The sequence below is a fragment of the Lingula anatina genome, chromosome 3, assembly GCF_051362555.1.
Source record: "Lingula anatina isolate TDL-2025a chromosome 3, LinAna3.0, whole genome shotgun sequence".
Taxonomy (NCBI): Eukaryota; Metazoa; Brachiopoda; class Lingulata; order Lingulida; family Lingulidae; genus Lingula; species Lingula anatina.
In genome coordinates this window covers 24,032,428-24,050,647 of record NC_141769.1, presented here as the reverse complement: position 1 = coordinate 24,050,647, position 18,220 = coordinate 24,032,428, and the positions used below count along the sequence as shown (strand labels likewise).

Sequence of the window (18,220 nt, the reverse complement as noted above, 5' to 3'; positions counted from 1 at the left end):
ACTTGTACGCCTGACTTGGTGCCATAGACAACGGGGGATTGGCACGTTCTGTCTCCAAAAACTGTGTGAAATTAATTAATTAATTAATTAAAATCATTTTGGTATTATGTGGTTGTTTATTTCTGATAAAACATTTCAAAAAATTAGTAATAAATAAAAACAACAAATATTTTAATCGTGTTTTGATTATTTTTAATAATTTCCTCAGTGTCATAGTGACACCAGTTTTTAATTGAATTCGTCAATTAAGCAATACCAAAGATATGGATTATTTAAAGTCATTAAACAAACACACTGTGCATTATTTGTGGCTTCATTATTCATGTAGTTAATTGTGTTAAAAAGAATGACACGCAGCACAAAAGACAGGCATGTTAGTGGCTGCAGTCACAGAAACGGTCAGTAGCTCGTGCGACTTCTTCTTTCCTCTAGTTCTTAAGCGGAGTGTCATTCCCTCTGACAGGAGAGTCGTTTGCCATATTACTTCAGTCATCGATCGGAGCTTTTCTGAGTTGGTTCAGATATGTCGATAGGACAGTAGACAGTTGATTCGGAAAGTAATTGTTGCCTACAGATTCTCCAAAGGCTTCATGTCTGACGACCTTGATGCACGACCACTGTAACTGCTCAACCCCTAGGTTGCAGTGGTCTGCAAGAAATATGCGATTGCAAGTGCTCTTTGTGGACGGGGATTGTCGTCTTGAAAACAATTGATTACGGGATGTCCTCTATTAGATGGGAGGTAAGCGATTGTAACGACCGTTCATTCTCCCCTATCTTGGAGGCCAACTTAGTGATGATATTAACCCCATACCAAAATGTACAGTAGAAAAATTGCCATGAATTAAACAGAGAAATATCTGTCGATATATAGCAAAATATAAATCTTTGGCGCTGGTACAGGGTTGTTTCATCCCAGTCCAGTCCGGCTTTTCCCCGAATCCTCGAGCAGTACTCGGGTGTTTCCGTCGCATATTCACATCACAGAGGAGCATATACCCGGTAGTCTAATGGGTCTGATCCTAGGAATGGCATGCATGGAATTTAAAAACAAGCAACTGGAGGATGTATTATTTGTTTCTATTTCATCTGAATTTTTATCGTTCATTTTCTGAGGTTCTGTTTCACATGCTTACCTTATGTTGTGGTCTATATGGGAGTATATGGTGATTTAATGAAAAAACTCGTTTAAAGATGTTTAGATATGTTGTTTTTTATTTCTATTGTTACTATTTATTTATTTATTTATTTATGTGTGTGTGTGTGTGTGTGTGTGTGTGCGTATGCGTGAGTGCTTGTGTGTTACTGTGGACAAGTATAGTATTCTACAGTCTTTTTTCTGTTGTTTTCAGGTTCACTAATCAGGTTGATCACCTACAGTTGAACGTGGCAAAGGCAATAAGTGCAGTTTCTGGCTTTTGATTTAAGCTCATATTCCGATGTTACAAAAGATCTTGCATCCAGCACGGAGATAAAACCTGCTGAAGCTCAAACGCCAACATCTTACTGCATGAGCGCATATAGCGCTGGCTGACACTAAAGCACATGCAGCTGTGCTTGTGGTACTTTGAGCTTCTCCAATTGGTAAGTGCCTTTAAGTTTATATGTTTATCCTTATTTTATTATAAATGGTTGTGTACTGTTATTTTTTAAATCTCTGTTGCAGTGTATGTCACACATCTTAGGCCTAATCACTAATATTGATGTCACAACATGAGAGAATGTAAACAAAATTCATTTTCTAAAAAACAAAAGGAATGACCGGCGTTGTATATTCGGTAAAAAGTCGGGCTTATATTCCTTTATTGTGACACTCTACTTAATGTTTATTACATTGAAAGAAAACAAAACATCGATGAAAATTAACTAAACCAAAATACGCGTGGTCGTTAAGCATAGCAAATATTAGGTTACATTTGTCCCGTCTTTATGTCACGCATTTTCTAAAAATACCCAGTAAAGATGAACCGTGAGAGTCTCCCTATAGTAGTCAGGTAGGGATCAAACTCCGTGTGTTATTGTTATTGTCCTGTCAATAAGTCATCCACTCAATATTTCTGGTCTAATGACCGCCGTCGACCTCTTCAAGGAAATAAAGACAAATAGTGAAGTCTAAAAGCCAAGTTCAAAACAAATCTTTAACTAGATGTTGCCCATGGGAATGTACGAGAGGTATGGGTCCATTCAAATGTTGACATAAGCAAGAGCTTTATCAAAGCTTTCTTCTTACAGGATTGACTAATAAATTTTAACCTTGTTGCTGTTGTAAAATGTAATATGGGCCTTTTGGTCTATTATTCTTCGACACGTTTATCGTAAATAGAGATGTATCTTTTATGCAAGACAAGTGGAACTCATTACCTGTAAAAGTTGACCCTTTTAACAGCGACCGGATATATTTTGCGAAATAGCTTTACCGGTGTAATCTTTACAAAAAATATTATTCAAAATAAGCACAAGACAAAAGTAAACGACCTCCACTGCACATTTGGGTGTGTTTTTATTAAGATACAACGCTCTAATCAAGGTTAAACAGATTGAAACAGAACAAATTATTGGCTAATTAAATCAAAATATGCGTCTTCGTTTAGCATAGCAAACGTCAGGTTACACGTGGGTTGTCATTATGTCACACATTTCATTTATGTACCCAGTAAAGATGAACCATGGAAGTCTCACTATATCAGGGAGGAATCAAGCTTCACGTGTTATTGTGTCTTGTCCTGTCAATACTCTGATACTGAATAGATCTGATCCAGTGACCTTCGTCGACCTTTTCACAGAACATCGAGACAAACAGTGAATATCAGAGTGTCCAAAGAGACAAGTTTAATTTAAAACAAACTAGTTTGTGCCGATGGGTACCCATTGCATATCCCCGCATAGTAAAGAGTTGTTCACTCAGTTGATATCGTTGAAACTCCTGTATATATACCGGTGCAGCTGAATATAAAGACCGGTATAAAAACATACCCCTGTACTTCATAACAACAGCATGAGAAATATGCTTTTATATGGCTATTAAAAACACGAACATTACAATAGCACGTTGAAAGAAGATCCCGCAGGTTAAATACAGCCTGAAAGAGTTAAATAAGACAGTTTAAGGAAGCGCCTTGCGTGTTAAGTCGAGTGACTAGTGAGATCAACCGTGGCACACCCTAAGCAGGAAGCTTACTAATCGCTTTTGCTATATAATCTTCTTTTATTGTCGCTGTTGGTATAGTGATATAATTGACGTTATATACTGACTATGTATATTTCTGGCCTATGCTACTGCTATTTCTTGGACACCATATAAGTGCTCTCTCTCTCGTTGAAAAAACTGTTTGTAGTCAGAAGAGTTATCAAGATGGCCGCAGTAGAGTTTGAATTGAATGTTTCGGACGAGTTGGTGCCAATTGCAAATGAAACAGACGTGGACTACTTTTCTTGCGTAAGTCTTCATTGCTTGTCTTTTATTATTCTTGATACACTTTTGGCCGTTGTGGTTACTGGAGCTAATGGCCTCGTTATACTTGCCTTTGTGAAATGCAAAGAACTACGCGAGAAGACGAATGTTGCAGTCGCAAGTCTTGCAATGCTCGGTTTTCTCGCTGGAATTATTGGCATACCGTTCGCTAAAGTTGCAACGTATGTGATGAAGGACGTCTCCGACAAACACTTATGTCTATTAAAAATATACATGAACATGGTAGTTATGATGATTGCCGTGGACCACAAGCTGTTCATAGCATTTGAAAGATACATTAAAATCTGCCGACATTCCCAATATGTGTCAGCGGTAACAATGAAGAAGATTGTCGCAGCAATAGCTCTCTGTTGGCTTTACCCTGTTTTTCTTTTTCTTCCACCATTATTGGGTTGGAATACATGGACCCCCACTGTGGAATGCACGTTTCTCTTTGTCCAACAAGAATTCGTAGCCAAAGTGATAACTCCGCATTACCCCATTTATTGCATATTGGCCTTTGGGTTTTATGCTGCAATCATTCTACACGTTAGGCGACAGAAGATGATGCTTAATGCGTATAAAACCAACAAAAACAATGACATCGAACAGATGAGGGATAATCGGAGTAACAAGAATGATCGTACGAACAAGATCGAAGCACAGCCATCAACATCCAAGGGATCTGGTCTTTCAAGCACACCGAATGTGTTATATTTTAAAGATAAAATAGTCGTAGAAGAACTTGAGGAAGTGAAACCATTGCCATTTAAGGGGAAAGGAAAAGGTCGCGGGAAGTGTTCGAAACCAACTCCTAAAGCCGCCTGGCCTTCGTCAAAATTCCAACCGCAAAGTTCCCAAGAAACTTGTCAGTCAAAACAAGACCAAAAGAAGGAACGAACAAAGAAACAGGCAAATATACAAGCAAATGAACAAAGAAACAAACAGACAAATGAATTCGACTTAAAATTATTGAAGATGACAGCAATTACTTTAGTAGCGTTTGTTGCTCTTTATCTACCCGCTGTAATACTGAGTCTTAGTATAAAGCTTTCCGAAAACAACACTTATAATGTTTTATCTAACATATGTATCAAGATTGTAATGGTTAGTTCATTAATTAATCCAATTATATATGGGTTATTGAATAGGCGGTTCAGAGCGGCATTTATTGCTTTATTTAAATGTAGACGTAGTGTTCAGGTCACATCCGGAACAGTTGATCCACGGACCAACTGATTGATTGCAGATAATTTGCCTCTGCAGGGGTTTTCGAAATTTTGTCACTTATCTTTCACTAATACAAAATTATTTTTTTATGGAGAATTTGGTACTAGTAATTATGGAACATCCTAGCCAGGAAGCTTGGTAATCGCTCTAGCTGTAAAATCTTCTTTTATTATCGCTGTTGCTGTAGTGTTATAATTGACGCAATATACTAACGATGTATATTTCTGGCCTATGCTACTAATAAGAATTTATGGCTTAAATACTGTGTGTGTAAAATCCCCCCCCCCCCATTGAAAAGATCGCATAACTTGCTTGATGCCATTTTTTAAAAATCTTGTCCATATTGATTGTAGACAAGTTGCCTCTGCGTGGGGTTCTCGAAATTTTGTCACTAGTTTTTCACTGATACAAAATAAATCTTTTTATGGAGAAGTTGGTACTAGTTATTATTGGACTTTTTTCCATCTGTATGGGGACCAGTGGACGTGGTATATTCTACAACTAGGTCCGTTATAAGTGTAACTTACAGGCACGTTCCTGGTACAGTATACATTATTATGTTTAAGTTTTACACCATCTCAGTTATCCCTTTGGTCGCTTCATCTGGTTGTGAAAACTAAGAAATTTACTTTAAGACGTTCTTTGTCCTATTTCTAGCATAATAAACTTGCCGAAATGATCGGTAGTTATTGTATTATGTATTGTATTGTAATCATGATAACTTGAACAAAAGATTCGGAACTTAAATAGGTTTGACTTTCATCGTGTTAGACAAAAAATGTATTATGCTTCAATGTACACCACTCTCTTTTGTCAGATTTTGGTCGAGGACGGACGGTGCGTGGTTTCTGGCGTAAAGTTGGTGTTGCAAACCGGAACATTAAAAAAAATTATTCTATGTATTTCTTTACCGAGCAAAGTTGAAATAATTACCCAGTATGCATACAATCCAGGCAAAAAAGCACGTGAGTCATGCAAGTGAATCACAGTGAGTTTTAAACATATCTGATAAACCTACCCTGTACATCTGTGACCTACTAGCTTACAATTTTCAAAATTTGTCAAAAGTTCTACAAAATCGTAGACGTTATTGAGGTCGTGAATCGGTTTCGTAAGATTTCGCAGGGCCACCTCCTGCCTCTGCACATTCGCCGCATTATATAGGTTTTATAAATGAGCAGAAAACGAGCACCGCACGGACATCGCATGGCAAATGTAAGCTAAGCTTATGACACAACACTATTCTAGATTGAAACAGAACAAAAAGCAAAAAGCTTAATAGATCAAAATACGCGTGGTCGTTTTGTATAGTAAACATAAGGTTACACTTGTGATCGCGCATGGACTGTCATTCTGTCACGCATTTTTATGAAAATATCCAATAAAGATGATTCATGGAAGTCTCACTTTATTGGACAGGAGTCAAGTATCATGTGTTATTGTGCAGTGTCCTGTCAATACTATGACGCTCAGTCGATCTCATTCAATGACATTCGTAGATCTTTTCAAAGAAAATTAGGACAAAAAATGAAGACCGGAGGTTCTAAAAACAAACTTCAAAAATCTTTAACTAGATGTTGCCCCTGAGATTGTGCGAGAGGTTAGGACCCACAACAAAAAAGGTCATTTTCAAAACCTTCTTCTTATAGGGCTAAATTTTATCAATTTTAACCGTTGTTATTGTAAAAATGTAACATATAGGCCCAGTGGTCTTTATGCTCAACACGACCATTTTCAATCGAGATGTTTCTTTTAATTTCAGAAATGAAGACCAGTCGAAGCCATAACCTGTAATTGTAGGCCTCTTCATATCGATCGGTATATTTAGCGATAGAGCTTTACTTTTCACTTCGTGACGCCCGAACATGCAACTACGCTACAGGGGCCCAATGTCTCTTTTCATTAAAACACGATAATATTGAAAGATGCCCAAATGCATAAACACAACACTCAGGAATAAAAAAGATCCAATTTTAGAAAGGGCGTTTAAGAGGGACTCCGGAACACCCTGCCCACTTTCACCAAAATATCGTTTTTCAGGTGGCCACGAGCATTGTGTTTTAAAAAGTGAGTGTACGTTCATTTTTAAAGTCCCATTTCATTGTGCCCCCCTCACGGTTTTAACCACACCCATCCTTCCACCAAAACTTTACGTGAGAGAATAGAATAGATTATTCAAAGTAAGTACGAAACAAAGGTAAACGACCTCCACTGAATATTTGGTTGTCTTTTCATTATTAAACAACGCTCTAACAACGGTTCAATAGATTGAAACAGATCAAATTATGGATGAATCAAAATATGCGTGGTCGTTTCGTATAGCAAGCATCAAGTCACACGTGAGTGCCAGGGCTGCCTTTATCTCACGCATTTTATGAATATATCCGGTAAAGATGACACATGGAAGTCTCACTATAGTACGCAGAGATTAAACTTCATGTGTTATTGTTTTATGCCTTGCTAAATACGTCATCCACTCACTATATCTGATCCACTGACGGCCGTCGACCTCTTCACAGAAACGCTGTGGCAATGACGCTCAGTGTCTGGAAACGAAGTTAAGAGCATGCGAAAGAAAGTCAAACAGGGATTAAGCTGCATGTGTTATTGCCTCTTGTCCTGCCAATAAGCCATCCACCCAACTAGATCTGATCCAATGACCTTCGTCGACCTATTCACAGAAACGCCGTGGCAATGACGCTTAGTGTCTGGAAACGAAGTGAAGAGAATGCGAAAGAAAGACAAATAGGACTCAAGGCAAACATTGTATCCAATTTAGCACATCAAAAAAGTTTTTAGGCATATACAAACACAATACAACACATTACAATATATACAAACATACAAATAAGTTAACTGTAAACGTTTTGTCAATTGGTGTGTTTATCAATAACGGGATTACAAAAATAAATAAATAAATAAAAAAGATGACAGCTAGTAAACGAACTTGTTAATTTTGCATATATATACATACGTCCATTTACCATATACATTACAAAACCTTTCTTTCGTAGTCAAGCAGTCACAAATTTTGTATTTTAGTCTTTTACTTCTACATTTGTGTACTTGTGACTGCTTGACATACGCGATATATTCCAGTAAAATCCTTGAAAAAATGAGTAAGGCACATTTGATATAATAATGGTGTTTATAGACTAGACGTTGATCCTGAAAAGAGGCTTATAAAGTATTTTTAATTCCTCGGCAATCTATACTCGGATTGACACTGAGGTATGATGGTCAAATGTATGACAGTTTATTTCTGGGTGGTCGTCCTATAAAACCAATGGGTCATGACATTGATAGAGGGCGCTTAAGTCACCAAAATTTGCAAAAATGGACATTTGAGCCTTATTGTCAATATATGATTGGTAATTACGTAATTTAACAAGTGACTTGATTCCCTTTAATTTCTGTTATTTAACTTTTATTAAAATACAAATTACGTCTCGGGTTCTTGTTAAAGATCATTACAAATACTCCTTAGTTCTAGAACCCACCAAAAAGAGTAAACTGATCGCATACACCTGCTTTGCAAAGAAATTATAAGATGTGCCAATCACGAGTGCAGGCAGCCGAAGATCAGAGTCTACATGCAGCTTCAAGACAACGCAATCGCCCAATCAAAAAGAACTACCAGTCTGACTATGGAAGCTAGGGTTTTGCAATCTACGGGTTCAAAACAGGGTAATGGGCGGGGTATTCAGGTAGGAAAGTTATATTTAAAGCGTTCAGGTATGTGAAGTAAGAAACTGCGCTGAAGAAAGTTCAGAGTAGTAAATCAGAAAAGCAGAGAGCTCGCACCATTGTTTCTGCTTTTGAATTTTTTCCAAGTCGGGTTTCATTATGGATGATTTAAAGATTTGCAAAATTATTTCTCTTCTCGTCATCTCGGTGGTATTTTGGCAATGCAACGATGTTTTGGCAGCTGTTCCAGCGAACAAAACCTTCACCAACCTAACGTACCCACATAACGCTACTATGGCTGTCCCTAAAACAACACCATTGGATTCGAAACGAGAACAGGAGGTTTCCACCAGCGCATATTACAGAAGAGCTGAAGGGTATACGGGAGCCACGACTCCACTGTTCACTGACCAAGATAAGTCAACTGGAGGGAAGGCTTTCCCTTGGAACGCAACAACTGCCCTGCCCACACTCCAAGGTGGCATTACACAGATTGGGGATGAAACCACATCATCACTAAATACAAACGAACTAAGCGTTATGTCAAACCCCTGGAACGGGACATCTTTTAATATAACTTCATCAAAAACCTTTTGTGCGAGAGGACCTCATGGATTTGCCTTTGTACAAGTATTTTGCAACTGCGACGGGTTTTGCGACATTTTTGAGGATTGCTGTGAGCCATACCACCATTGCAACAAAAGTTCAACAGATGATGAGCACGCAGCGCTATCTAATGAGATAGATATTCGACGAAATAACATTGACTGCATATTGCAATCCCTTGACTCTAGGTCTTTGAGAGGTATAAGCAGTAAATCCTACTGGATGGTAACATCATGTCCATCCACCTGGCTAAATGAAACAATACGAGACAGATGTGAAAATAGCAGTGGTACCAGTGACATTGAGCGCCATCTGCCCGTATCTGATCCTGTCACAAAACTGACATTCCGAAATAGGTACTGTGCAATGTGCCACAATTTTGAAAAGCACGAAAATTGGTCCCCTATCGTAACTTGCAACAACCCTGTGACCAGTACCGCATTGAATATCAGTGCAATGACTCGCACAGCTGATGTATTGAAGGGTGTTAGGGAGAACCGCGGCTGCATGCTTTATTTTGAGCCACCAGCAACCATTCCTGGAAGACGGTGTTTTCCACATGGAGGAATCCGTGTAGGAAACTCGCAGAGGGTTACTGAAAATCATTGTAACAAAAACGCTGACCCTACACACAAAGAACTTTGCTCATCTGGGCTTCAATTGGTAGCGTCTATTATTTTGGATAGTGGATCAAAGTCTTACTTGAAAAACCTTTTCTGTTGGAAGTGCCTATACAGCATTGACGTCACACCCAGGGTGGAGCCGTGTTCTTCAGATTTAGGTTTGTTTGTCCGTCCAATTTCTGATTGCTAGTCTGTCTACTTCTGTTAAAGATGTCAATGAAACAAAAATCTAATAGCTACTTCTATTTAAATATTGTCTACAACAAAATATATATTGCAAGACGTCGGCTTCTGTAATAATATTGCAAAATGTAATTTATTCTGTGAAATGGGAGACCAAGGACTTATATGGGACAGTTCTATCTTTCTCTCTCTCTTTCTTTCTCTCTCTCTCTCTCTCTCTCTCTCTCTCTCTCTCTCTCTCTCTCTGAAAGATTAGCTAGTAACTGAAACATTTGATAGTCCAGGGATCTGCCAACAGATAAAATGCGATGTGTAGATATGACTTTGTCACTCTGGTTACATTGGCATCACAATGAATTACTGCATGCAATACACCGTTTTTGTATTACGATTTTATCGTGATTTATTTGTAGGTGCTGTAAGGTCCTTTGATCCATCTGGATTGGGTGCGCTGATTAATCCATTATCAAATTCAGAGTCCTGTAGCGAAGAGGACATTCAGGTCAGTTGGCACACGTGTAACTCTTTCTCTCTCTCTCTCTCTCTCTCTCTCTCTCTCTCTCTATTATATGTACATGGATATACTGTTTCATTGTATAGCCAAGATGAGATGCCGGTAGGGGTCTGCCTAAGTGAGGTGCAAAGAAAGCTAGACCCTTTTCAGGATGGTTTGTTTTGAAGTGCTAAATCGTTAAAAACAGATTTCTCCTTATTAAGACGATGCTATTGGGTTACTTATTACTGGCTAATACTATGCTGATAAAAATAACGATGGCAGGTACAGGTTATCAGTGTGATTTTTACCTGTTGAAGTAGCTAAAAAAGCGTTTATGCATGTGCATGGGTGTATGTACGTGTAGCAATATCGGTAGGTTTGGGTAGCTCTGTAACCCTGCAGATAAAATCACCAAGATATGTGTAGAAAAATACACTTAGGAAGAACAACCAAGTGCAGTGCGCGAATAGATTTTGAATAAAATGTTTTAAGCCGATGAAGGGCACTCTTCTTTACAAAGGTGCAATGGTATATCAAAGACATTGCTGATAATATCTGAAATAACTGATTGTGCAAAAATAGATCGCACACCTTTGCAGTATATATATACTCACTATACGTGCCCTGAATGAGGTTAATTTTGGAAAATCACAGCAGCACAGTAGTATATATTGCACATGTATAAGTAGTAGTAATATTAGTTGTGTAGATGAATTCCGTTTACTAGGAGACAAAATGCAAAAACGGTACGTTTTATAAACTTGTCGGCCGCTAGATGGTCTATGACGAGGTGGTACCTTAACCTGATATATTGTTTCAACATTGAGCTATTGATTTTACTTGTTTGATTAAATAAAACTTGAAAGAATGTTAAGTAAATTACATGTACCAGTATTTATGTAGAATGTCCCTAAAACCAATAAGTTTTTAAAAAATGTTTTCTAATTTCAGTGATGCGGTGGCTTTAATGAGTGCCTTGGCTATATATAGTTACATTATTGTGATAATTAACTTGATGTTTGATATTTGATGTGTGTCAAGAAATTTTGAGCCTGTCCAATTTACGGTTTGGTACATTTTAGGGGTTTATGTATAGAAATCACTCAATATATATTTGCTTAGATTTCTATATTTAACAGTGTTCAATTTTGTTGCAGGACATCTGTGGTGACGAAAAAGACCAATGCTCAAAACCAATATTATCAATCTTTAATATGGATTTCCCTCTAAAGCTGGCACTCAGTGCCGATGGTCCTCTCAACAGTACGCAAGTTGGTGGAGTTTGTCGGGTTTTCAAGCGCGGTATTAATAAACTATTACATAATCTTCCCCAAACCATCTCTGCCATACTTGGTACGAGATGGCTACTGTTAAGCCCCCATCACGGCCACTGTGCCGTTCTGCCTGCTAATGACACGGAAAGGGAATGGCATAATTCTAGTGTCCCAGCAATACTCACCACTCGGGTGAGATTGAGGAAAGAAATAAAAAGTTATCGAGAAGGCTTTAAAATGTTTGAACCATTTCGAGATGAACTTGAAATAGAGCTGCGTAAGAATCCCCTTTTTATAGAGTTTGGCAATGTTGATTATCAAATTACTGTTCTCCGCGATAAAATAAGTCCTTGCGCCAATGAGGAGAAACCTCTTGGATCAAATGTTGAAACTACGACGATACATGGTAATACCATGATTTCTGGGGGTAATCAGTGTTCAATTCAGTGGACATTGGCAGTGTGTGTTTTTGGTTTGTTTGTGCGCATGGGCGCGATTACTCCACGTGGCTGAACAGTTGACGATTAAACACGCATTTCCGATTTCGGCAGATATACCTTTAGTCGACGATGACCGAATGACGATTAGACAACCGTATAATGGGCTCAGTGGCCTATTAGTTTATTATTATTATTCAAAAATGCATAATAAACTTTGCACTTTGTCATTGAACTCAAATGGATAGCAACTCTTCGTACAATATATGAGATTCATATTTCAGCATGAGTACATTGTAAACAAATATTCAATTATCAATTCTATTTTACCGCAATTATTCTAGAATCTGTGCTTGACAACGTGGCCTCCATAAATGACTATCCTTTGTAATAATCTCTTATCCCGCTTATATATTATATTATGGCAACAGTGACAAAAAGCATGGCTCTTCTACCCAGACCTAAATGAAGATTTTTGTACTCGATATAAAAATTGCATATTTTCTTATTTAATACACTGCATAATTGTGAGTATATATTGCACAAATATCATTTATTGTTCTGTTTGCCGCTTGGAATGCTGTTTAAGGCTTCGGCAACGCATGTAAATAAAACAGATATTCAGTTATACTGGAATCAAGTACAGACTCATGAACAATAAATACGGCACGGTGGGTGAAACAGTCACTTTCTTTACAAAGTTTCAGGCAAGTTAGAAAGTCTTTGTTTTGTGTATCAGAGAACCAACTGCTGGTGACCATGAATGGAATGGATTAATAAAGCATACGGTCAGAACAAATCATTTCATTCTGTCGTTCTTTGCTTTAATATCGAGATAGTTAAGCAATGTTTACAAAATTTCCTAAATGAGCAAAGGGGAAATTCTATAAATCAAAAAAGTCACGGAAAAATAGATTGCACAATATATTATTATTATTATGCTTCAAAACCAAAAAGACATCAACTGCTTACTTTCAAAACCATTCAGTTTATTTAGTTCCAATAGTGACTACTGGGCATCTCTAAGCATTCTTCAGTTGAATGATTTTAACAATGATTTATCGAAATATCATTTTGCTTGTTAATTCTATAACACAGTTTTGTCTGGTCACTGAAATGCCCGGCGTCCACAGGCAACACCTTGCGGAGCCAGCGTGCATAATCCGTGGTGTTACTAAAAATAACCACGTCGCAAAACTTTATTAATTGGACCCGTAGGGCGCGGTGGCTGTAGGTGACTCTCTTACGTAACAGTCAGGCAGAAAAGTGTTTTATTCTATTATGGCAGAATTATCTACTTAATATCACACAGTTTCACACTACCGCCAACACTAATGACTTACCTCTCAACGTGAGATAATGTAAAAAGTAATTTTTTTCATGATAAAAACGAGACAAAACAAACGAACATTATTACATATTTGGCTGCTTTTGCAGAATAATGCATTTTTTTATCATGACAGAACGCTCTAATATGATTGGAACAGAATAAATTATCGGCAAAAATCTACCGGGTAATTCAATCAAAATAAGCGCTGTCGTTTCGTATCATGTTGCACGTGTGCATACCCTGTCATTATGCTACGCACAATATATTCAGTAAAGATGAGCATTGGAGTAAAGAAAAAGAAAAAAATTCTTATTGTGTTCATAATATTTGCGGACAGCCTTTATTTTTTTTAATGAAACTTATTTTTTTCTTTATATCTACTATTTCCTGTAATAAATCGAAGCGATATCCCATCACTTATTTGTCTGAATCTACAATACGTTACTGACTTGGAAGCCCTTAGATGTGAACCTGACAGGGGGCAAGGTCTTCTTTTTTTTTTTTTTTTGAAAATTTATTACTAATACAACTTGATTTCAGTCGATTTTTTACATATTATGCCAATAAAGTATGATGTTTGGGCCCTTTGGTCGAGGCAAATACAAGGCAAAAGAAACCACTGCCAATGCATATCTGTTTTTTTTTCTCTAGAGCTAGCGTTCTTTTCAATATGAACAACGCGCTAAAATTGTTTTCATAAATTGCTCATTTTGATCAAACTCTCAATAAATTGTTCAATTAAGAAATAAATAAAGTCGGCGAAATGCAGATTGAATAAAACCACTCGTGGTCGTTTCGTATTGCAAGCATCATGTAACGTGTGTGATCGTTCATGCCCTGTCATTATGTCATGCGTTTTCTTAATGTATCCAGTAAAGATTAACCGTGGAAGTCTCACTATATCAGGTAGGGATCAAACTTCATATACTATTGTTTCATGTCCTGTCAATAAGTCATCCACTCAAAAGATCTAATCCAATGACCTTCGTCGACCTTTACAAATAACATTAAAACAAACAGTGAAGATAGAAATATGCGTAAACACAACGAGAAAATATGCAACGTTCAGATAGGAAAACTGTTTTAAGCCCCTGTTTCCCCCTGCCCATTCTCACCAAAATTTTCTACATGTAATCGCAAGCCCGCTGTAGCGAGGTGGAAAACATTAAGTATAGGCTACCGTTATTTTTAAGTCCCTGTTGCAGTGCATATCACACAGTTTAGGCCTATCAACAAAACTGATGCCACTAAGCTTTATATGGAGGATTGTAAAAACAACACTTTTTCAAAATTAATTGGAGACAAACTGATCGGGCACCATTACATATTTGGTTGCTCTCTAAGAAAATGCCGACCTTATAACTGTTGCTATGACACAACTCTCTGCTTAAGATCCAATAGGTTGAAACAGAAAACTTATAGGTGAAAAACCAATTCAAGCAGTGTACGCGCGGCTGTTTCGTATATCAGGCATCAGGTTACACCTGAGATCGTGCATACCCTGTCATTTTGTCACGCATTTAATGAAGATGCCCAGTAAAGATGAACAAATAAGACAAATAATAATTATATATCTTACTGTGCATAATATTTTCGGCCAAAATTATGTAAATGGAACCAATATTCCTTAATAACTACTATCTCAAACTAAGTGAAATCCAATTGCCTACTTATGCCTGAATGTATATTACGTTACAGGCTTGGAAATCCCTAGATGTAATCCGGACGGGGGGGATGTCTTTTTTCAAAACGTATTACTAAGAGAACTTAATTTTAGACGATTTTACCCATTTTTGTTTTAAAAAATCGTAATATTTCGGCCCTTCGGTGTTTGGAGTCCAATGTTCTATTGGTCCTTCCCACATTGGGCGGTATGCTGTGTCGATACAGCTCGACCAACATTGATGTTACCACTGTTTACGTTAGAGAATGTAATAAACATTTTTTAAGAATAAATTCGCTATAAAAAACATCACCATTGTATATTTGGTAGCTTTCGCAGAAACTTGCGTTTTTAAATTCAGTTTTGTGAAACATTCCTTTTATGTATAGGCTCAATGAATTAAGACAGAGCAAATTATCAGTAAAAATCTTATTCAATGAAAATGCGCTCGGATCAGTAAGGATTCGATTAGGGGAGACCGAGGCTGGTTGGACCCCAGGGTAAGTTGGCCCCCAATCAAGTCTCTTTAATAATTTTACTTTAAGATGCTAAATTATTTCATTTGGACTCACTGCCGACGCTTTCTTAGCACAATTGGACACGGACACTTTACAAAATGATGTGATCAATTCTTTTACCCCATAGTTACTTTCTCATAAATTGATGGGGCTCCAACTTACCCCTGGGTCCAACTAGCCCCGGTCTCCCCTACACATATGATCGTGCGTTCACTGTCATTACGTCACCCATTCTATAAATACAGTATGTCAGCAAAGATGAATCATCGAAGTCTTACTATATATAAGGAGGGACCAAGCTACGATTAATAGTTTCATGTCCTGTCGATTAGTCATCCACTCAGTAGACCTGATCCAATGACCTTTGTCGACCTCTTCACAGACAGTAGAGCTCAAAATTTCAAAACCCAAAATTAAAAACAAAGCCCACTCTGGTTGTCCCCCCCCCCCCCTGCATATTCCAGCAATTCTCCACATTATATAATAAATGTAGCTCACTCTCAGAAATCCCATTCACTGGTTATCTATGGCACTGTCTGGGTCAGGTCTTTTTTAAAATTTTATTACTTAGAGAACTAATTTCAGTGGATTTTTACATTATTAATACATGTACAGCTGTACCAACAAGGATGTCGTAACTTATTATATGAAAGCATGTAAAAATAACAATATTTTAAATAAATACGAGGCAAAAGAAACGACGGCCAATGCATATCTAATTGCTTTCTCGGGAACTAACGTTCTTTTTAATATGCTCAGTTTTTATAAATTACTTATTTTGATACAATTACTGTTAAATCTTAATAAAGTGAAACAAAACAAGTAATCGGTGAAATTCTGATGGAAGCAAAACATGCGTGGTCGTTTCGTAAAGCAAGGATTAGGCAACATGTGTGATTGTGCATGCCCTGTCATAGTGTCACGCATTTTTCTATCAGTTTTTATTTACACAAAATATTTTCCAAAGAACTGATAAATCCAGTAAAGATGAACCTTGGAAATCTCACTATATCAGGCAAGAATCAAGCTTCATGTACTATTGTTTCATGTTCTGTCAATAAGTCATCCACTTAATAGATCTGATCCAATGACCTTCGTCGACCTTTTTAAATAATATTAAAAGAAAGAGTGAAGATCAGAGCTCCCGAAATGTTGCCGATTTTTTAAAATAAAAACGAGGCAAAGTTAACCACTGCCAATGCATATCTGGTTGCTTTCTAGGGAACTAATGTTCTTTTTAATATGTACAATTTTAATAAATTACATTTTTTGATAAAATTACCGTGTAAAGTAAAACAAAACAAGTAATCGGTGAAATTCTGATGGAAGCAAAACATGCGTGGTCGTTTCGTAAATCAAGGATAAGGCAACATGTGTGATTGTGCATGCCCTGTCATAGTGTCACGCATTTTCTATCAGTTTTTATTTACGCAAAATATTTTCCAAAGAGCTGATAAATCCAGTAAAGATGAACCGTGGAAGTCTCACAATATCAGGCAAGAATCAAGCTTCATGTACTATTGTTTCATGTCCTGTCAATAAGTCATCCACTCAACAGATCTGATCCAATGGCCTTCGTCGACCTTTTCAAATAACATTAAAAGAAACAGTGAAGATCAGAGCTCCCGCAGTGTTGCCGAAGGGTAGCCATTGCATATCCCAGCACTTGATTCTCTGCATAGTAAAGAGTAGCTCTACTACACAAACCCCATTTCCTGGATATTTGACGTTGCACAGGTCACCCACACACACACATGCACACATGCATGCATGCACGCACACACACACGCACACACACACACATGCACGCACACACACACATACAGGTTTCTTGAAAATAAACTTCATAATCACTGCATAAGTGATGTGCTTCACGCATGGCTATCTAGAAGTATCGATTGAAACAGAAAAACTTGTCGGTGAAAATCTATACAGGTAGTGCATGCGCGGCCGTTTCCTATAGCAAGCATCAGGTTTCACCTGTGATCGTGCATGGCCGGTTATTATGTCACGCATTTAATGAAGATGCCCAGTAAAGATGAACGAATAAGACAAATAATAATTTTATATCTTATTGTGCATAATATTTTCGGACAAAATTATGTAAATGGAACCTAATTTCCTTAATAACTACTATTTCCCTATAATAAAACGAAGTGAAATTCAATAGCCTACTTTTGTCTGAATTTATAATACGTTACAGGCTTAGGAATGATGTGATCCGGACCGGGGAGGGGGGCAATGTTTTTTTTTTTTTTTTTCAAAACTTGCTACTAAAAGAACTTAATTTCAGATGATTTTACCCATTTTTGTTTAAAAAAATGTAACATTTCGGCCCTTCTGTGTTTGGAATCCAATGTTCTATTGGTCCTTCCCACATTGAGCGGTATGCTGTGTCGATACAGCTCGACCAACATTGATATTTCCACTGTTTACGTCAGAGAATGAAATTAACATTTTAAAAAATAGATTCGATAACAAAACACCGCCATTGCATATTTGGTTGCTTTCAAAGAAACTGGCGTTTGAGATATGATTCAAAACTCAGCTTAAGGTTTAATAATTATTTTGACACATTGCTCTTCTATAGGTGCAATTGAAACAGAAAAAAAATATTAGTGAAATTCTAATTAAATCAGTATGTGCGTGGCCGTTTCGTATAGCAAGCATCAGGTAACACGTGTGATCGTGCATGCCCTGTCATCATGTCACGCATTTTATG

At 37.4% G+C, this 18,220-nt stretch overlaps 1 protein-coding gene across 1 annotated transcript; it reads left to right on the top strand.

Moving 5' to 3' along the window:
• The first annotated feature begins 1,356 nt into the window (after positions 1–1,356).
• Positions 1,357–12,867, top strand: LOC147763102 (uncharacterized). The gene is made up of 3 exons (XM_087008854.1): positions 1,357–1,584; positions 6,444–10,282; positions 11,434–12,867. The coding sequence occupies exon 2, from the start codon at positions 8,528–8,530 to the stop codon at positions 9,785–9,787; it is 1,260 nt and encodes a 419-aa protein (XP_086864980.1). The 5' UTR covers positions 1,357–1,584; positions 6,444–8,527; the 3' UTR covers positions 9,788–10,282; positions 11,434–12,867.
• The last annotated feature ends 5,353 nt before the right edge of the window (positions 12,868–18,220 follow it).

What these genes read in the sequence shown, in the direction of transcription:
- LOC147763102 (XM_087008854.1), top strand. Translation starts at nt 8,528, where the DNA reads ATGGATGATTTAAAGATTTGCAAAATTATTTCTCTTCTCGTCATCTCG.